Source organism: Scyliorhinus canicula, chromosome 4 (assembly GCF_902713615.1).
Source record: "Scyliorhinus canicula chromosome 4, sScyCan1.1, whole genome shotgun sequence".
Lineage (NCBI taxonomy): Eukaryota > Metazoa > Chordata > Chondrichthyes > Carcharhiniformes > Scyliorhinidae > Scyliorhinus > Scyliorhinus canicula.
Window position 1 is genome coordinate 123,450,369 of NC_052149.1, and position 21,991 is coordinate 123,472,359.

The window sequence follows — 21,991 nt, forward strand, 5'->3', positions numbered from 1 at the left end:
GACCTCGCCAGCAGAGCCGACGGGAAACTACCTGAAAAATCCACCACAAATGAACTTAGAAATTTTTGGAGAGAATCGGGCCCATTAACCCTTTAAATCGGTTCAGTTTAATGTTTCTGTGCCTGGAAGGATAAAATCTATAGTTAGATTCATGCTGGACAAATGTGTTTGTATGAATGGGGGTTGATTTCAATTCCAATCATATTTCTATTGTGCTTAGAGAGGGTTACTATGTGAAGAGTAAATAAGCTTGCAGATGTAGCACTGGTGCTTAGCAACTGAGGGCCTATTAAGATAGAAAAGTTATTTTGATAGTACACTGGGGAGTGAACATTTCTCAACTCTGCCAGGAGAAGCTGGTCAGAACAAGGGAGCTGCAAAGAGGCAGGCTTCCCAAAAACAGACAGTCTAGATAACTAGGGAATTGGGACAGAAAGAATGTCTTAAGAAGACTGAAATTAAGAGAAAAGAGAACAAGGTATTGTGAAGGAATATTCAAAGGGAAATGTAAACAAGTTCTGAGTTAAAGAGACAGTTGCATTAACCAGAATTAAAGTGGGAAAGCAGACTTCTGAGGTAAATCAAAAGTTTGATGCCATTTTTAATAGAATCTGGGAATCAAGAGTGAAAGAAATTATGATAAGTTTGTCCGGCAGAAATAAATCCTACAGGGGGAATTGAAAATCCTGGATACTGAATTTGTTGTTAAAAGTGAAGTGGAAGCTTTGTTTAAAATAGTCATTTGGAAGACCAGGACTGGACTTTGGAATGCAAACCACTGATGGAAAGCAGTGTTATGGAAGGGTGTTTCCTGGGAGCGGAGTTTGGAAACTTTCATGTGCCAGCCATCTTGGGAATTCTGCTGAGAAGTCCACAGATACTGGATTCTGTGGTCACATTACGCTCAAGCGAGAGCACAACGTGGCCGGAGAATCCCGGGAGAGCCCTCTCATGGGCTCCCCGACAGCCTCCGCACCTCATGGGATTCACCCATGTCTTGCGAGGTGTCGGAGTCAGAACTCTGACTAAAAGGGGTGGGAGCAAATAACGCTCCCGGAAGTAGATCTTAAACCTACTTAAGACCTACTCACCCGGGATGCACCAGCCTCCTTTGATTCTCTGGCCTCTCCAGGGAGGCTGCAGCTAGGCACCGATCAGTGCTGGTCCACACAAACATGGACCAGGCGGAACGGAACCCATGGGCAGCAGGGTAGCATGGTGGTTAGCATAAATGCTTCACAGCTCCAGGGTCCCAGGTTCGATTCCCGGCTGGGTCACTGTCTGTGTGGAGTCTGCACGTCCTCCCCCTGTGTGCGTGGGTTTCCTCCGGGTGCTCCGGTTTCCTCCCACAGTCCAAAGATGTGCGGGTTAGGTGGATTGGCCATGCTAAATTGCCCTTAGTGTCCTAATAAAAGTAAGGTTAAGGGGGAGGTTGTTGGGTTACGGGTATAGGGTGGATACGTGGGTTGAGTAGGGTGATCATGGCTCGGCGCAACATCGAGGGCCGAAGGGCCTGTTCTGTGCTGTACTGTTCTATGTTCTATGGGGTCTGCCGGGCCATCGGAGACCCCTGGGTAATCAGGGTCAGTGCAGGGTGGCCCCTGCCCTCCCCCTGAAACATGGGCACCTTGGCACTGCCACCCTGGCACTGCCAAGCTAATTGGAGCATTGCCTGGGTGCCATAGTGCTACTGCAAGGGTGCCTGGGTGGCACTGCCAAGGGTCAGGGCCATGCCCATGAAAGGGGGTGAGGAGGGAGGGGGAGGAGGAACTAGTGCGGGGGGGGGGGGGGGGGGGGGAATTTTAAGCAGTCCGATGCCCCACTCAATGACTGCCCAGGTGGCCACATGGACCTTGTTATATCAGGTCTCTGCATCAGTCTCTGGCCTCCATACAGGCGTCATTAGCAAGGACCTAAGCGGATACTAATTATCACACGGGAGCCAACCGTTCAGCTTGGGGTGTCCATCGAAGATGTCGGGAATCTGCAACTGCCCAGGATGTAGCTGTCATGCATACTCCTCGGGAAGCATGCACGCGGATGCATGGTCTTAATGTGGTGGCTGCACACGAGTTGGACATTCAGGAAGTGGAATCCTTTCCTGTTAATGAAAGGCGCTTCCAGACCACCTGGTGCATACAAGGCGACATGCATGCCTTCTATTAACCCCTGGACCTGGGGTATCCTGACGATGGCAGAAAAATCCTGCTGCCCAGACATCTTGATAGGCGTGGTCAAGGTTAAAGTTTATATTGTCAGCTGCTGTTGGTTAGGATATGCCGCACAAGTCTCCGCTCAAGCCCGAGAATGAACCCAAGACATAGAGGTTGAGGGCTGCAATGACCTTGATGACCACCGGGAGCAGGTATCTTCGTCCTCCACGTGGTGCCAAGTTCACAAGGGCAAGTCACAGGTGCCTCACCGTCTCTTTGTTGAGGTGGAGCCTCCTACGGCACACGCTGTCCGACATCTCGTCAAACGACCAACGATGCCTACACCTTGGCCGTCCCGTCCTCCCCCTCTGATTTGATTTGATTTGATTTATTATTGTTCACATTAGTTTACAGTGAAAAGTATTGTTTCTTGCATGCTGTACAAACAATGCATACCGTACATAGGGAAGGAAGGAGAGACTGCAGAATATAATGCTACAGTTATAGCAAGGTGTAGAGAAAAGATCAACTTAATAGGAGGTAGGTCCATTCAAAAGTCTGATGGCAGTAGGGAAGAAGCTGTTCTTGAGTCGGTTGGTACGTGACCTCAAACTTTGGTATCTTTTTCCTGACGGAAGAAGATGGAACAGAGTATGTCCGGGGTGCGTGGGGTCCTTAATTATGCTGCTGCCTTTCTGAGGCAGCGGGAATTATAGATAGAGTTAATGGATGGGAGGCTGGTTTGCGTGATGGACTGGGCTACATTCGCAACCTTTTGTAGTTTCCTGTGGTCTTGGGCAGAGCAGGCTCCATACCAAGCTACCAAGTAAAGGCAGCACGGTAGCATTGTGGATAGCACAATCGCTTCACAGCTCCAGGGTCCCAGGTTCGATTCCGGTTTGGGTCACTGTCTGTGCGGAGTCTGCACATCTTCCCCGTGTGTGCGTGGGTTTCCTCCGGGTGCTCTGATTTCCTCCCACAGTCCAAAGATGTGCAGGTTAGATGGATTGGCCATGCTAAATTGCCCTTAGTGTCCAAAATTGCCCTTAGTGTTGGGTGGGGTTACTGGGTTATGGGGATAGGGTGGAGGTGTTGACCTTGGGTAGGATGCTCTTTCCAAGAGCCGGTGCAGACTTGATTGGCCGAATGGCCTCCTGCACTGTAAATTCTATGTAATCTATCTATGTGATACAACTGGAAAGAATGCTTTCTACGGTGCATCTGTAGAAGTTGGTGAGGGTCATAGCTGACATGCCAAATTTCCTTAAACTTCTGAGAAAGTAGAGTCGTCGGTGGGATTTCTTAACTATAGTGTCAGCATTGGGGGACCAGGGCAGGTTGTTGGTGATCTGTACACCTAAAAACTTGAAGCTCTTGACCCTTTCTACTTCGTTCCCATTGATGTAGACAGGGGCATGTTCTCTAATACGCTTCCTGAAGTCGATGACAATCTCCTTCGTTTTGTTGACATTGAGGGAGAGATTATTGTCGTCGCACCAGTTCACCAGATTCTCCATCTCATTCCTGTACTCTGTCTCATCATTGTTTGAAATCCGACCCACTACGGTGATGTCATCAGCAAATTTGAAAATCGAGTTGGAGGGGAATTTGGCCACACAGTCATAGGTGTATAAGGAGTATAGTAGGGGGCGGAGGACACAGCCTTGTGGGGCACCGGTGTTCAGGATGATCGTGGAGGAGGTGTTGTTGCCTATCTTTACTGATTGTGGCCTGTGGGTTAGAAAGTTCAGGATCCAGTCGCAGAGGGAGGAGCCGAGGCCAAGGCCACGGAGTTTGGAGATAAGTTTCGTAGGAATGATAGTGTTGAAGGCTGAGCTGTAGTCGATACATAGGAGTCTGACATAGGTGCCTTTGTTATCTCGGTGTCCCAGGGTAGAGTGCAGGGCCATGGAGATGGCGTCTGCTGTGGACCTGTTGCAGCGGTAGACAAACTGTAGTGGATCAAGGCAATCCGGGAGGCTGGAGTTGATTCGTGCCATGACTAACCTTTCGAAGCACTTCATGATGATGGATGTCAGAGCCACTGGACGATAGTCAATGAGGCACGGTGCTTGACTTTTTTTTGGTTCGGGGATGATAGTCGTCTTCTTGAAGCAGATAGGGACCTCAGATTGTTGTAAAGAGAGGTTAAAGATGCCTGCGAATACCCCCACCAGCTGATCCGCACAAGACCTGAGTGCTCGTCCGGGTACCCCATCCGGGCCAGTGGCTTTCCATGGGTTGACCTTCGAGAAGGCTGCTCTGACGTCTGTAGTGGTGATCTCAGATACAAGTTCATCCGCGGCTTCTGGGGTGGAGGGCTCGCTCTCGCTCTCGCTGACCTCTTGCTCAAAGCGGGCATAGAATGCGTTGAGCTCATCAGGGAGGGGTGCGTTGGAGCTGACGATTTTACATGCCTTCATCTTGTAGCCCGTTATGTCTTGCAGACCTTGCCATAGACGGCGGGAATCCGTGTGGCTAGCCTGGGACTCGAGCTTGGTCCGGTACTGTCTTTTGGCACCTTTGATGGATTTCTTTAGATCATATCTGGCTTTCTTATAGAGGTCAGGGTCGCCTGACTTGAACGCCTCAGACCTAGATTTCAGCAAGCAATGGACATCCCTGTTCATCCAGGGTTTCCGGTTGGGAAACACGCGGATTTGCTTCTTTGGCACACAGTCTTCTACACACTTACTAATGAAGTCAGTTACTATAGTGGCGTACTCGTTCAGGCTGGTCGCAGAGTTTTTAAATACTGACCAGTCCACTGACTCTGAGCAGTCCCGTAGGAGATCATCCGATTCCTCAGACCAACAATGCACAACTTTCTTTGATGGTTTTTCCCACTCTGGGTCCCTCCCTGGCCTGGTGGACGGCCGGGTACTCATGGTGTTGGGCAAGCCTGTGCCCATGGGCTACTGCCTCGAGCCTCTGTTGATGCTTCTCCCGCTGCCTTCTCTGATGTCTGGACTGCCACCACCAATGCGAGTGCTTCAGAATATCATCCATAATTTGATATCTGCAGGGAATTGGAAAGGGCATGAAACCGACACGCAGTTAGGGATTCCGCCCCGGGACCCTCCAATCCCCCCAGCCTCCCCCTCTGTTACTCTTCCCGCCTTTTCTCAGGGTGCCAACGAGCCGGTTGTGCTGAGGGACTCTGTCCTGCACACACACACCCGGCCACAGCAGGGGCCCCAGCTCTTGGGTGTCTGACTGTGGGCTGTTGCCTCTGTGGTGTTGATGCCTCCGGTGTCGAGGCCTCTTGGTCTGATTGGGATGCTGGGCAGTAACACCCGCCTGTGACAAGGCACATTTACCCACGGGAATCCACTTGGGAGGTGTGGAGTGCTGACATAACTGACGTTGCCAACTCCCAATTATCTATCGTCTTCAGTTGTGCAGCTAGAGGCCTCTACGGTCAGTGCGAGTTAAAATGACTTGCACCACATTACCACAGATAGGGCTCTGTCCTGGGGATGTTCAGTGGGCCAGACAGGCAGCAGCTGAAGTTGCCCCTGGTTTGGCTATCCACGATCCAGGTGCGTAGCATTTTGGACCTGCGGATGCTCGGCCCAGACCCGCCCCGAGCACTGGGCAGCATCCCCGCTGCCCCAGGCTGATGGCCCGATTTCCAAGATGGCTACTCATCCACTCCCCACAGCTGCCATTGCGTTAGCTTCACCATTTCAAATAGGTGTGCTAAAGGGCGCCAGCGTGACTGCTCGCTGGGCAGCTGGTTAGATTTCGATAGGGGGTCCTTCCCAGTAATGGGATGGAGATTGGCCTTAATTGGAAATTATTTTGTGGCAGGATCTGAATCTCGGCAACGGGAGTGAGCCGGTTAGATCGCAAACTGATCAGCATCCGGTGCAGTTTTCAATTTCGGCCTCTCTCGCGATCTAACCGGCTTGCGTGGATTCATGCCGGCACTACACATCCGTTAGATTGCACCCCTGGAATCTTCCGTTCAGTTATAGCACCAACTGGGATCATAACAACCTAGTGACATTTGACTCTATGGTGCCATAATTGGCCGTAATTATTGAGCAACAAAGGATGCCATAGCATCAGGCAAGGCCTGAATGAGTGAACACAGCGACATAGGAGCGCAGAAGGAGGCCATTTGGCCCATCACGTCCATGCTGGTTCTTAGAGAGCTATCTTGTCATTCATTCTTCCCTGACCGTTCCACATTGTCTCTGCAATGTTTGTTCCCTTCTTTTTATCCAGTTCCCTTTTGGAAGTTGTTATTGAACGTGCTTCCACGACCTTTTCAGACAGCGTGTTCCAGATCATAATTTGATGTAGAGAAAATTCTCTCCTCCCCTCTGACTCAATGACCTGTGTCCTTATTTGCTCTGTCAAAATACATCAAAACTTTGAACACCTCAATTAAGTCTCTCTTTAACCTTCTCTCCATGGGATGTATAACACTCGTAAATCTGCACCCTTTCCGAGGCCTTGACATATGAACTTATGAATCAGGAGCAGGGGTAGGCCATTTGCCCCCTCGAGCCTGCTGCACCATTCAATAAGATCATGGCTGATCTGATTGTGGCCTCAACTCCACTTTCTGCCAACTCCTTTTAACCTTTGAGCCTTAAAAATATTCATTGACCCAGCCTCCACCGCTCTCTGGGGAAGAGTGTTTCAAAGACTCAACACTCCTGAGAGAAAATAAATTCTCCTCATCTCCATCTTAAATAGACTATCCCTTAACAGTGTCCCCTAGTTCTCGTCTCTCACGAGGGGAAAAATCCCCTCAGCACCTACCCTGTCAAGTCCTCTCAGGATCTGCTACGTTTCAATAAGATCACCTCTCATTCTTCTGAACCCAACTGGCACAGGCCCAACCTGTCAACCTTTCCTCGTAAGATAACATTCGCCCATCATCATCTCACCACCCCCCCCCCCCCCCCCCCCCCCCCCCCGCCCTGGACAAAAAACAGCAACCAGGGGCCCGAGACCTAACCAGTGGTTTAGAAAGGTTTGGTATAATCTGACAGGAGGTCCAGTAGATCTGGCAGAGGGGGGAATCCAGAAAGTGTGGGTGACAAGTTAATGCTGAGCCCCCCCCCCCCAGTGTTTTGGGGTAGTTGGCAGTTTTCTCATTACATCTGGTTCCTGCTAAACGTAGCGTGGTATCAGCATGAAATTTACTGAGCCTACCTACAGGATTAAATACTCTACGCCAGCTGTAACGTTCGGTACATGCTGGCTGTGACGTAAAGCAAGAAATGTCCACACTGATTTTGCTACTTGCATCATAATTGTGCTCCATTTCCACCCTCTTCCCTCTGATCCCAAAAGCTCTGGAGTTTGGGCCTTGTCTTGGACCCTCATCCGGAGTTCTGCAGGAGCAACTGCCCACCAGGAGGACATCCCCGACACAGGGCTTTTGTCATCTCCAGTCTTTATGAAATGTTGGAGTGAAAGGTGATTTGAATAGAAGGGATCAGGGTTGGAGACTGGTTCTCAATCCACAACGGTAAGTAATAGCAGTCAGAGGGTGTAAAACTGGCATTCCGCCCATGCCAGGGTCCCTGCAAGAACTAGCTTAAAATTGCCTCCTCCCACGCATAGCCTGAGGTCACCTCAGTGCCATTTGTTTTTCCAGAGACGTGAGCCATGCTGACAGTCCACTGCAGCAATGAGGGAGTGCAGCGCTGTCGCTGGTGCCATCTTCTGGATCAGACATTAAACCAAGGCATAACCTGCCCACACACACGAGATGTAAAAGGTCCCGTGGTACTATTTTGAAGAAGAGCAGGGGCTTTCTCCCCGGTGTCCTTGACAATATTCATCCCTCAATCCACATGGCTAAAACAGATCAATTATTCATGATCACGTTGATGTTTGTTAGATCTTGCTGTGCACTAAATTAGCTGCTCTGCTCCCTGTATTACAACAGTGACTACACTTCAAAAGAACTTAACAGCTGTCAAGCACTTTGGAACATCCTGAGGGGCGCTATTAAAATGCAAGTCTCCTTTAAATGTATACAAGAGTGTGACTGAGCTAAGCTGAGCGTTGAAAACTATTAAATGATTGATGAACCCAGCAATTACATTCAAATCTCTTGCATTATGAATGCTTTAATTAGGGCACTCTAAATTTCTAAGCAGGGTTGGTTAGTCGACTCCGCCACACACTTCAATCAACAGGGATGCAGACAAGTGATGGTTGCAGTAATGGATGGCAGTGTTTGCAAACAGTCAGACTCGATCTTCAACAGCTCCTGCTCAATCTCCAGCAATTAGCTTAACCGCCCGAAACACTTCATCACTCCGAAAGTTGGAGGGTTCCTTCGGAGCGACAGTGGTGGAGGAGCAGTACATCCAGGGTTGGGGAGCTGTGCATCTGGGGATCCTCACTCCTACCTGGATTGGGCATGTGCGTATGAACAGTGGGTGTTTTCTCCATTGCCTCGGTCAGTGGGAAATGAGCTGTCACTCCCATCGGCCCATCCTGTGCTTGCTGCCGTTGGAGCTGTGAGAATTGCAGGCAGTCTCAAGTCAAACCCAGACATGATGCAGGAGGTGGCCAAGGTCAGGGTTTGGGTGTGATAAATATATACCTGAATTCATGTAAAATAATGTCCTATCCCCAACCTACAAATAGGTAGAAAGAATTCCAGAAACTAGGCGATGTTAGTTGATGGATAAATATTAAACAGTGTCATGGTGCAGAAATAGGCCATTCCGACCAAATTATATTCTCTTTATTCTTTAATGGGATGTGGGCGTCGCTGGGAAGGCCCAGCATTTGTTGCCCATCCTTAATTGCCCTTGTTGTGGGACTTGCTCGCCCATTTCAGAGGGCATTCAAGAGTCAACCATATTGGCGTGGACCTGGAGTCACATGTAGGCCAGACCAGGTTAGAATGGCAGATTTCCTTCCCTCAAGAACATTTGTGAACCAGGTGGGTTTTACGACACTCGACAATGGTTTCATGGTCACCAAAACTGAGACTAACTGTATTTTCCAGTTTTATTAATTGAATTTAAATTCTACCAGCTGGCATGGTGGGATTTGAACCCATGTCCCCAGAGCATTAGCCTGAGCCTCGGGGTTATTAGTCCAATGGCATCACCACTATGTCAACACCCCCCAACCATGAACTGAGTTCATGCTGGTGCTCCACACAAACTTTCTTCCACTTTAGATTAACACTCACTTGAGAAAGTGATTGGGGCTGGAGTTTGATGCGTCATTTGAAAGGCAGCATCTCCATCAGGGCAGCACTCCCTCAGTACTGCACTGGAGTGGAAGGTCTATAATGAAGGGTTTGGGTAGCAGCAATTCATTGATAATAAGATAACCGTGCAAGGTGAAAGGGAATGGGACAAGAAAATAAATATGAAATGAATGTAGAGGGTCAGCCGCCAACAACAGACTAGCAGAGGGGGAGGGAGTTATGGAAAAATTGAAAGATGACCATAGCTCAGGATTGTGTCAGGTCCTGTTTGTGTTTAATGTTTGTTCGACTCGTGGCTTTGTCCTGTTTGAATGTCCTTTAGGGTTGAGAGGTCAGGAGAGGGCCATCAACAGGGTATTAGTGACAGGAATTGTCTGCATGTTAATGGGGATGCAGCTTTAAACTATTCATTGTCACTCCCACGCCTCCTCTACCATCTCCCCTCAAGGACATGGCCCGCCAAGATACCATGCTTAAACACCTGACTCTACAAGTATCAAGAAGGGAAGGGGGGAATCTAATATGCCCCAGGACATTTAACTTGTACAGACCATCAATTAGGCCATACCTGGAGTACAGTGCACAGCTCTAGATATAGAAGGCACCAGAGAAGGTGCAAAAGTGATTTACCAGGATGATTTCACAACTGAAAGGATATACCTAATCAGGGAAGATTGAATATTCTGAGTTCCTTTCTCCCTGCAAAATTCTGAAAGTGTTTGATAAGATAGAGATCGAGATATGTGGCAGATATTAATGGTTGATATTTCTTATTGGTAAGATACACAGGTGAAGGGGATTGTTTAACTAAATACTTTCAGTACATATATATATGCATATAGGGGACAGCTGGGACACTGGGTGGGCAGGGAGAGAGATATGAGATGGGACAAAGTCAGCAAATTCTCTCAGTAAAGGGACTTTGTCAACTGTCTTGGATTCTATTAACAGCAAAGCTAACCCTAATTCTTAACAGCAAAGCTAACCCTAACAGCAGAGCTAATCCAAATGTATGTTACAAATATATGATTGTCATAGATGAATCCAACAAGGAATTCATGTGACACTCCTTCACCAAGAGAATGGTGGGAATGTGGAACTTGCTACCACGTGGGGTAGTTAGAACACAGAACAGTACAGCACAGAATAGGCCCTTCGGCTTTCGATGTTATGCCGAGCATAATCCGAAACCAAGATCAAGCTGTCCCACTCCCTGTCATTCTGGTGTGCTCCATTTGCCTATCCAGTAACCGTTTGAAAGCTCCTAACGTGTCCGACTCCACTATCACAGCAGGCAGTCCATTCCACACTCTAACCACTGTCTGAGTAAAGAACCTACCTCGGACATCCCTCCTATATCTCCCATCCTGAACCTTATAGTTATACAGCTACATCCACCCGAGGAAATAGTCTCTGAACATCCACTCTATCTATCCCCCTCATCATCTTATAAACCTCTATTAAGTTGCCTCTCATCCTCCTCCGCTCCAAAGAGAAAAGCCCTAGCTCCCTCAACCTTTCCTCATAAGACCTACCCTCCAATCCAGGCAGCATTCTGGTAAATCTCCTTTGCGCCCCTTCCAATGCTTCCACATCCTTCCTATAGTGAGGTGACCAGAACTGCACACAAATGTGGTCTCACCAGGGTCCAGTACAGTTGCAGCATAACCTCACGGCTCTTAAACTCAAGCCCCCTGTTAATAAACGCTAACACACTATTGGCCTCCCTTCACGGCTCTATCCACTTGAGTGGCAACCTTCAGAGATCTGTGGACATGAACCCCAAGATCTCTCTGTTCCTCCACATTCCTCAGAACCCTGCTGTTGACCCTGTAACCCAAAATGAATCACCTCGCACTTATCAGGGTTAAACTCCATCTGCCATTTTTCAGCCCAGCTCTGCATCCTATCAATGTCTCTTTGCAGCCTACAACAGCCCTCCACCTCATCCACTACTCCACCAATCTTGGTGTCATCAGCAAATTTACTGACCCACCCTTCAGCCCCCTCCTCCAAGTCATTGATAAAAATCACAAACAGCAAAGGACCCAGCACTGATCCCTGTGGTACACCGTTGGTAACTGGTCTCCAGTCTGAAACTTTTCCACCCACCACACTCTGTTTTCTATGTGATAGCCAGTTACTTATCCAATTGGCCAAATTTCCCTCTATCCCACATCTCCTTACTTTCTTCATAAGCCGACCATGGGGAACCTTATCAAACACCTTACTAAAATCCATGTGTACGAGATCAATTGCTCTACCTTCATCTACACACTTAGTTACCTCCTCAAAGAATGCAATCAAATTTGTGAGGCAAGACTTGCCCTTCACGAATTTGTGTTAACTATCCCGGCTTAAGCTGCATCTTTCCAAATGGTCATAAATCTTATCCTTCAGGACCTTTTCCATTAACTTACCGACCACCGAAGTAAGATTAACCGGCCTATAATTACCAGGGTCATTCCTGTACCCTTTCTTGAACAGAGGAACAACATTCGGCACTCTCCAGTCCTCTGGCACTATCCCCGTGGACAGTGAGGACCCAAAGATCAAAGCCAAAGGCTCTGCAATCTGATCCCTTGCCACCCAAAGAATCCTTGGATATATCCCATCTGGCCCAGGGGACTTGCCGACCCTAAGGTTTTTCAAAATTGCTAATACATCCTTCCTCAGAACATCTGCCTCCTCCAGTCTACCCGCCTGTATCACACTCTCATCCTCAAAAACATGGCCCCTCTCCTTGGTGAACACTGATGAAAAGTATTCATTCAACGAGTCTCCTATTTCTTCTGACTCCCTGCACAAGTTCCCACTACTATCCTTGACCGGCCCCATGTCGTCGGTACCGATGTGTACCACGACTTGTGACTGTTCCCCCTCCCCCTTTAGGATTCTGAAAACACGGTCCGAGACGTCACGGACCCTAGCTCCCGGGAGGCAACATACCATCCATGAGTCTCTTTCGTTGCCACAGAACCGTCTATCTGTCCCTCTAACTATCGAGTCCCCAATAACTATTGCTCTCCTGCTCTCCCTCCTGAGCCACAGGGACGGATTCAATGCTGGAGATCCGTTCACCGTGGCTTACCCCTGGTAGGTCGTCTTCCTCAACAGTATCCCAAAGCGGTATGCTTGTTACTAAGGGGAACAACCACAGAGGATCCCTGCAGCCAGCCCCTCTCACCATCACCCATCTATCTTGATTCTTCGGAGTAACTACATCCCTGAAGCTTCTTTCTATGACCACCTCTGCCTCCCGAATGATCCGAAGTTCATCCAGCTCCAGTTCCCTAACACGGTTTCTGAGGTTCTGGAGGTGGAGCTGGAAATCAGCAGGGAGTCTGACGGCGTCCCTCACCTCAAACATTCTGCAGGAGGAACATTGCACTGCCTTCCCTGCCATCCCCTCTCGATAAAACAAGAAAAAGAAAGAAAGAGCTTACCTGTTATTAACTCTACCCCTTAGGTTAGAGGAGATGGAAGGTGGGGGACACTACAAGTGTATTGTCTAGGGTTTAGGAACCGCCCAACTTAAATACAGGTAAAAATAAAACCACCAACTTAACCAGCGACCACTGCGCCCAGCACGAGAACAGCAATCAACTGTTATGGGCCCGCGCAAACAATTTAAATCATCTTTACTACTTACCCAGCAGTCACTCTGTCCTCACTCCGACCGGATTCAGCTGGAAACTCCCAACAGTAAGTTTTTTAAAAATTTACTCCCCTTCTCAGCAAGCACTCACTCAGCAACCACTGCGCCCTGCACGAGAACACCTCAAGGAAAAGAAAAACTACTTACCAGTCCTAGTTGAGACGAACAGGTAGATATCAGGGGAGGTTTGATAAATACATGAAGATGAAAGGAACAGGAGGATATGTGATCAATGTAAGAATTTAAGATTTATTGTATTATAGGTATTTGGTGTAGTAAGGGTTAAACACCTGGGTTAGAGTGTGTGTGACTGCTGCAATCATGTTTAAAAAGAAATGAAGTCAAAATGAAAAACACTTAATGTCACAAGTAAATGTCATCAAACACCACCTGCCAAACCTGTGAAATGAAACAAAATGAAAATCGCTTATTGTCACTGTGAAAAGCCCCTTGTCGCCACATTCCGGCGCCTGTTCGGGGAGGCTGGTACGGGAATTGAACCATGTTGCTGGCCTGCCTTGGTCTGTTTTCAAAGCCAGCGCTTTAGCCCTATGCTAAACCAGCATCTTGTTAGTCCTAGGTCTTAGAAATCCTAGTTTGAAAGACAAGTATACTTTTGAAGCCAGTGATGCATTTAAATCATTGTAAAAAGCTTGGGGTAATAGAATTTTCTTTTGATTAAGGAAATTCTTTGTGGAGTTGATTAGATTTCAGCTTGGTAAGATGATGTTGTTGCTGGGTGGAGCTACAGCACAGGCATTTTGAGAAAGCAGTTCAGTTCTAATCTGAATTAAACTGTGTTCAGAAGTCAAGCAGTTTGCTCACTGCAATTCAGTTAAAAGAAATTACCCATCTTGAAGGCAGTGCAGACTTGTCTGAGAACAAGGTGAGCTGAAAGAAGCTGAGAAACAGCTTCTGAAGAAATACAGCCAGAGTTTCTGCTTGGGTCTGACAGGAGTCAGATCTTTTCATGAAAGCAATATCAAGAGATCTCTCTTTCTCAAAGTACATCTCTGTAAAACAGATATTCCGGAGTGCCAATGGTTTAATAGCGGATTGAGAGTGCAGACTTTTTTTTTCTTGTTGCTTAAGTGGGAATAAAGATGGCAGTTAAGCATATTGTCTTCACTGTATTCAGGAGTATTGTTGAAGGGGTAACTGTGATCTATTTTCTGGTTGATTTTAGAGATTTTAACACTGTGTTAGTAATAAAGTTTGTTTTAATAAACTATTTCTTTGTGCAATCACTCCTGGAGCGAGGCATCCTTTCTGCAGTCTTTCAAAATTTAAATAAAATATTGAGGTTTCTGTTCAGTATGCTAGCCACTGTAGGGATCCGGTCCGGGATCATAATACATGTGTTAATGGATTGAGATAAAGAGGGGTGGGATGAGGCTCGTGTGGGGATTAAAAATCGGCATTGACCAGTTGGGAGGAATGGTCTGTTTCTGCAAATTTCTGTGTAATGCTTTTCTAAGTTGTTGGTCGGTCTGAATGAGGGAGCTCCTCTTCACTGCAGCTGGCTCTAATTTTCTGTCTCTTTCTAGGAAAGCATTACGGTGTGTACAGCTGTGAGGGCTGTAAAGGCTTCTTTAAACGTACTGTGCGCAAAGATCTCACCTACACTTGTCGTGACACCAAGGACTGCATGATCGACAAGCGCCAGCGCAATCGCTGCCAATACTGCCGCTATCAGAAATGCCTGGCCACAGGAATGAAAAGAGAAGGTAAGACCCATCCTCTTCTCTCTCTTTCAACATGCAGTGAGCTGGTTGACGTTGAGCATTCCAGAGACGGTTTATGGTCGACTTTGAGCTGATTTGTGTTTTGGACCCCTAATCTGTGACCCCCTAGAAGTGCATGCAACAGCCCAGAACTGTACCTGCCCTGGGAGATTATTAATGGAGACAGTGTAGGAGGAACTTTATTCTCATAGGATCATAGAATTTACAGTGCAGAAGGAGGCCATTCTGCTCATTGAGTCTGCACCAGCCCTTTGAAAGAGCACCCTACCTAAGCCCACACCTCCACCCTATCCCCATAACCCAGTGACCCCTCCCAACCTTTTTGGACACAAAGGGCAATTTAGAATGGCCAATCTACCTAACCCGCATATCTTTGGACTGTGGGAGGAAACCGGAGCACCTGGAGGAAACCCACGCAGACACGAGGAGAACATGCAGACTCCGCACAGACAGCGACCCAAGTCGGGAATTGAACCTGGGGCCCTGGAGCCGTGAAGCAACTGTGCTAACCACTGTGCTACCATGCCCGACATATTGTATCTAACCCTGTGCTTTACATGTTCTGGGAATGTTTGATGCAGACAGTGTAGAGGGAGATTTACTCTGTCTCTAATCCTGTGCTGTACCTGCCCTGGAAGTGTTTGATGGGTTAATGTAGAGGGATCTTTTAACAATAATTACTCATTAAAATAGAACCTTTACTGTACTAAAAGCTCCCAAGGTGTTTCAGACAAGTGTTGGAGGCCATAATTAGATTGTAACTACATAAAGAGATGTCCAGTCCAATAACCAAAAGCTTGGTCAGAGTGGAAAGTTTTAATTAGTGTTTTAACGGAGGGAAAAGGAAAGAGATGGAGTGGAACAGGAAGGAAATTGAGGCAACGGGAGATAGTCACCAATAGTTGAACGATTAAATTCAGGGGTCCTTAAAAGGTCTCAATTAGATGAGCAAAGGTATCTTGGGAGATTATGGGACTGTACATCATAGAGACCATGGTGAGATTTGAAACAAAGGTGAGAATTTTTAAATTGAGGCATTGCTTGACCAAGGGCAGCACGGTAGCACAAACGATTAGCACTGGCTTCACAGCGGCGGGGTCCCAGGTTTGATTCCCTGCCGGGTCACTGTCTGTGTGGAGGCGGCATGTTCTCCCCATGCCTGCGTGAGTTTCCTCCGGGTACTCCGGTTTCCTCCCACAGTTCAAAGACATGCAGATTAGGTGGATTGGCCATGATAAATTGCCTTTAATGACCAAAAAGGTTGGGAGGGATTATTGGGTTACAGGGATAGGTGGAGTTGAGGGCTTAAGTGAGTCGATGCAGACTCAATGGGCCGAATGGCCTCCTTCTGCACTGTATGTTCTATAAGAACCAGTGTCAGTCAGTGAGCACAGAGCTGACTGTTGAGCAGGACTTGGTGGGCGTAAGAACTCAGTCAGGAGTTTTGGATGACCTCACGTTTACAGAGGGTAGAATGTGGAAGAACAGTCAGGAGTGTATTGGAACAGTCACGTCGAGAGATAACAAAGTTAGTGGATAAGAGTTTTAGAATGAAGTCAAGCAGTCTTGCTGGGGCGGAAATGGGATGTAAAACCACAGAATCATTACAGTGCAGAAGCAGACCATTCAGCCCATCATGTCTTCACCAGCTCTCCAAATGAGTATGCCACTTAGAGCACCCTTCTGCTGTACCCCTTTAAACCTGCACACTCCTCCTTTTGAGATAGCAGTCTTGATTTGATAGTCCCATACAGCTGGACAACAGTGGAGGGGTGATGAAGGAGGATGGTGTGGTCACCGTGTCAAAGGCCGTAAAGGCAATGGCGTAACGCGATTATCTCTGGATTAATAATCTGGGCACCCGGGTTCGAATCCTACCATGGCAGGTGAAATTTGAATTGAATAAAAATCTGGAATTAAAAGTCTAATGATGACCACAAAACAATTGTTGTGAAAACCCACCCTGGTTCACGAATTCCATTTAGGGAAGTAAATCGGCCGATATGTGACTCCACTGAAATGTGGTTGATTCTTAACTGACCTTGGAAATGGCCTAGCAAGACACTCAATTGGAGGGCAATTAGGGATGGGCTATAAATGCTGGCCCTGACAGTGATGCCCTCGTGCCGTGAACAAATTTTTAAAAAACACAGCTGGAGAAGGATGAGGAGGGAAAGTCTCCCTTTGTCACAGTCACACACGGTGTCATTTATCACTTTGAGAAGAGCCGTTTGGTCGTGTGACAGGGACAGAAACCTGATTGGAGACCTGAAAGTATCTGAATAGTCCAAGACCATCATTGACTGGTTGATTGAGGGAATGTTTGTTGATGTTTTTTATAATTGGGGATTATCTAGCGGTTATTAGTTTATCTGCGGTCACAAAGATTCCCTGGTGTTTGCCAGAGGCTGCCTGTCTACACCATTTAGACAATTTAAAGTAAATGCGACGTTGATCCCCAAGGGCTGAAGTGTCCAGAATGCAGAGCATAACCTTCCAACCCAAGTCACTGAGAGACACCGGTATTACCTCGGGCACCGGTCCCACACCAGGAACCAGAAACCACCACTTAGCCCTGGAGTCAGAGGGTCATCTGTGCAGCATCCTGTTGTCAAGGAGATGATTACCAATCTGGGCATTCTGCTTGGCTCGTTAGTAACAGGCGAGACGAAACGAGAAGCGAGTGTTGTTACAGCACCAGCACCATCAGTCTTCTCAGCACTGTACGGTCTAGAAAGACTGACAGTGAGAAACCATCAGTGCCTGGGGTAGCCCAGGAGCAGGGAATCAGCCAGGGTTCCCACACTCACTGTGACACCCGCTAGGAAGTTCAGGCATTGGGCGAGGGCAGAATCGGGCGATCTGTCCCTCAGCTTGGCCCGTACATCGCTGCCTCGGTGCAAGAATTGGGTCAGTGGGTTGTGGGGGTGCTTGGGCGAGGCAGCAGAAAGCAGTTGACGGCCGCAGAGACCCCATGTCCAAGGAAGCGTAATCAAAAGGGCATGCGGGTGTGATTACAGGGGGTAAAAGTGTTTGTGGTGTTACTCGATCCATGTTCTGCTTTCTACACGTTTTCTGATTTTCTTTCAGCCGTGCAGGAGGAGAGGCAGCGAGGGAAGGAGAGAAGTGACAATGAGCTAGAGCCCAGCAGCAGTGTCAATGACGACATGCCAGTGGAGAAGATTCTAGAAGCAGAACTGGCTGTGGAACCAAAGACAGAGACTTATGTGGATGCCAGTCCAGGAAATTCGGTGTGTAGTACAGATTCCCTTCCACCTCTCTTTCTGCTTAATGTAAGAACAAGTCCCAGTACTAATTTTTTCTATTTAGCATTGTATAACTTTTTTATTTTGACTTTTCCTAGTCTCACAGTGGGAGCTGCACGCCACATTCCACTGCAAAGCTGGAGTTAGTCAGTCACTGTCACATTCAATCGCCCTAGTTGACCAGCACGGGGGAATTTGCTTGCATTCTCATTACTCCCCTTCACCATTCCCATCTATCTAATTCCCCAAGGTCCGGCCCCATGCTTCCCAATTTGCGCAAATGGGTAGGGTCTCAATGGCGTGCAGTCCTGTGTTTTAATTTTCTGACCTGTGATCTTAGTTTCACATGATCTGTGCCTTACTGCTTCAGCAACTGCATTGGCAGCTAAGGATGGAATTTTGTGCTTGAGATCGCAATGTCCTCAGGTCTGGGGTTGAATCCAGTTGAGTCCAGTGGGGTGAAGATTTCCTGCTGACTGGAAACCTTAATTGAGATATGTCCTGGGAGTGTTTGATGGGACAGTGTAGGAAGCTTTACTCTGTATCTAACCCTGTGCTGTACCTGTCCTGGGAGTGTTTGATGGGACAGTGTAGAGGGAGCTTTACTCTGTATCTAACCCTGTGTTGTACCTGTCCTGGGAGTGTTTGATGGGGACAGTGTAGGAAGCTTTACTCTGTATCTAACCCCGTGCTGTACCTGTCCTGGGAGTGTTTGATGGGGACAGTGTAGGAAGCTTTGCTCTGTATCTAACCCTGTGCTGTACCTGTCCTGGGAATGTTTGATGGGGACAGTGTAGGAAGCTTTACTCGGTATCTAACTCTGTGCTGTACCTGTCCTGGGAGTGTTTGATGGGACAGTGTAGAGGGAGCTTTACTCTGTATCTAACCCTGCGCTGTACCTATCCTGGGAGTATTTTTTAAAATGTTTTTATTGAGATTTTTACATTATATACATAAATAGCAGTCAAACAATAAAGCATGCATCAACAACCTCAACAAACCATCCCAACCAAAAACAAAAACTCCCACAACAATTATAACCTCCCAACAGAATACCTCCACCCTCCAACAGTTAATAGTGACCAGATCCTTGAAATGCAATATAAATTGACACCATCTGCAATAAAACCCACCAGTCACTCCTTTCATCGTGAACGTAATCTCTTGAGATGCAAAAGTTCCATCAAATCACCCAACCATGCTGCGGCACTGGGCAAATAGCAAAGCAACTGGTTCGGCAGCACCAACCCTCCACCTGCCTCTCCTTCTGTAAGAACCCCCCTCCAAATCCGAGGCGGTCAACCCGCCCATGGGCGGCACGGTAGCACAGTGGTTAGCACAGGTGCTTCACAGCGTAAGGATCCCAGGTTCGATTCCCGACTTGTGTCATTGTCTGTGTGGTGTCTGCGCGTTCTCTCCATGTCTGCGTGGGTTTCCTACGGGTGGCCCAGTTTCCTCCCACAAGTCCCAAAAGACGTGAATTGGACATTCTGAATTCTCTCTGTGTACCCGAATAGGTGCCGAAGTGTGGCGACTGGGGGCTTTTCACAGTAACCTCATTGCAGTGTTAATGTAAGCATACTTGTGACAATAATCAACATTATTATTATTATAAGGTCCATTACAAGCCACTCCAGCCCTCGGAAAACCACGTTCAGTCCTGAGAGTGTTTGATGGGGACGGTGTAGAGGGAGCTTTACTCTGTATCCAACACCGTGTTGTACCGTCCTGGGAGTGTTTGATGGAGACAGTATAGAGGGAACCTTACTCTTTATCTAACTCCATGCTGTCCCTGCCCTGCAGTTGTTTGATGAGGACAATGTAGAGGGAGCTTTACTCTGTGTATCTCTGCACCCTGTATCTATCCCTGTGGCGTATCTGCTCTGTGAGTGCCTGTACCTGCATGCCCATGCATCCACTTGTGTGTCTGTCCACATAACATGCATCTTGGTACATATGTGCATACATATGTGTCTCTCTGTACATGCCTGTGTGTATGCATATGTATCTCTGGCAGATATACATCCATGTGTCTTAGGATGAGTGTCACCGTCGTGACTATTTGTGTGCCTGCATATTTCTTGTGAGCGTGCGTGGATCCGCATTTCTGTGTCTATGTGAGTGTCCGTGTGAGGACATGCCCAGGTTTCTGTGGCCATATGTGGACGTGTCTGTGTCAGGTGTGTCCGTATGTCTGCTAAGTTGGTGGTTTGGGTGGTGCTACTCTCACTGCCCTCTGTTCAAACGTGAAGAAAGGCTGCTTCAGCTGAGAAGGGGTGGGGGTCCCACCATTCCCTTGACTTCAAGGATGGAGACAAGATTAAGTCTGGAGGGAATCTCAGAACCCTAAAGAGATGGTTAGCATTTTTGCTGAAGTCAGATCTTTGTCTCTACGAGGATATGAAATAGTAGGATTGGAGAACAGAGAGAGCCATGCCCTTCAATTTGTTTGAACTAATTTTACATTAATAGCCACTTAAATCTGAGAAGAAGTGTCTCCTGCTGTGCCAAGTAATAGAGTAATTTGGACATTGCTCTGCTGACTGCCATTTCGTGCCTGACACTCAATTGTAGGAATCAGTTGGTCGGGAAAATAATTTGACGGAGTTTGAAGATGCAGCAGAGACACCCATGGTGCCAGCCGGCTGACTAAAAATCAGTTGCCTGCAAATATGTTTTCCTTCTGTTCGTAATTTGAAGTGAGCTTGACTAGGAACAGAGCACGAGAAGGCTCCATGCACCAGTTTTGAATCTGAGTCATTGTCATTTGGATGGAGCAACACAACTGCTTGAGCACAAAAACGTAGGCCTTGGGGGTTTCCATAGCAACCGAGCACAGATTATTTTCTTTCTTCCATTCCTCCATCTCCCAGTGTGAACAATGGTGCTTTAAATATACAGGCATTAGGGCCCCTTATCCAGCATATCATCATCAAGAAAGATCTGGAGCTGGAAGCTACATTACAAAAACTACCAAAACTCCTTGGCTCCTGGATTCACGGTGAAAACTGGCCTAATCTGCCCTTACTCCCTTTCTTTTACCATCCTGCCTAGGTCCAGCTCAGGGAGAAATCAGCTCAGCTTGTAAATTATCCTATTCCCACCCCCGGACCCAGAATCCGGAAAATCCCCATTACAGTCAGTCCCGAGCTTTCTGGATACAGGATGTGGTGCCCGTACTTGCAGTTGGCCTGAGTTGAACCTGGGACTGTCACTCTCATTCAGATGAAAACCAAACTGAATTTGCACATCACATCTCCGAGGAAGGGCACGCAAAGATTCGCCCGGATGATACCAGGGCTAAACGAATTAAATTACAAGGACAGGTCGTTGACACTGCGCTTGTATTCCTTGAGGGTAGATGATTATGGGGTGATCCAAATGAAGAGCCTAAGATGATTAAAAGAATTGATAGAGAGAAACAAATCCCTCTCCAAGAGGGAGTCCAGAATAGGGCGGTGGTGGTCCTTAAAATACGAGCTATGTTGTTCAGAGATGTCAGGAAGGACCTCTTCACACAAAGGATAGTGGAAATTTGGAACTCTTCTCTCTCTTCATTCAAAAAGCTGTTGAGGCTGGGAGCAAATTGAAAATATCAAAATCGAGCTTTGAACATTGCTGAAAAATTACCAACGATTTTCCTCAAGTGCTCATCAGGATAAACAGAAGAATACCAAATTGCAAACAATCACAACAATTTATACTGCAGGGGGAAAGGATGCTGATTGGTTAGCAAGTTTACTTTGATTGGTTGAGGCATTGCCATGGAGAAACGTACGGAAAACTGTAGCTTCCCCAAACTTCTGGGTATTTAGAAACATGCACCGGGCTTGAACATATTCCTTTTGTTTACAAAGGATGGGTCACTGTGTTTGTCAGTTCCAGCTGTCAATGTCTTATTGAATGCATTGTTGCGATTTAATGGCAGTTATGTTTTTTTTTAAATATTTTTATTCTCCTTTTTCACA

At 47.4% G+C, this 21,991-nt stretch overlaps 1 protein-coding gene across 1 annotated transcript in view; it reads left to right on the plus strand.

The window, feature by feature from the left end:
* LOC119964237 (retinoic acid receptor RXR-gamma-B-like) overlaps window positions 1-20,672 on the plus strand; it is a 172,092-nt gene extending 151,420 nt beyond the window's left edge. The window contains exons 4-6 of the mRNA XM_038793519.1: window positions 14,560-14,739; window positions 17,848-18,050; window positions 20,598-20,672. Of these exons, the coding sequence (XP_038649447.1) occupies window positions 14,560-14,739; window positions 17,848-18,050; window positions 20,598-20,672 (458 nt within the window). The remainder of the gene's footprint in view (window positions 1-14,559; window positions 14,740-17,847; window positions 18,051-20,597) is intronic.
* Window positions 20,673-21,991: the final 1,319 nt, after the last annotated feature.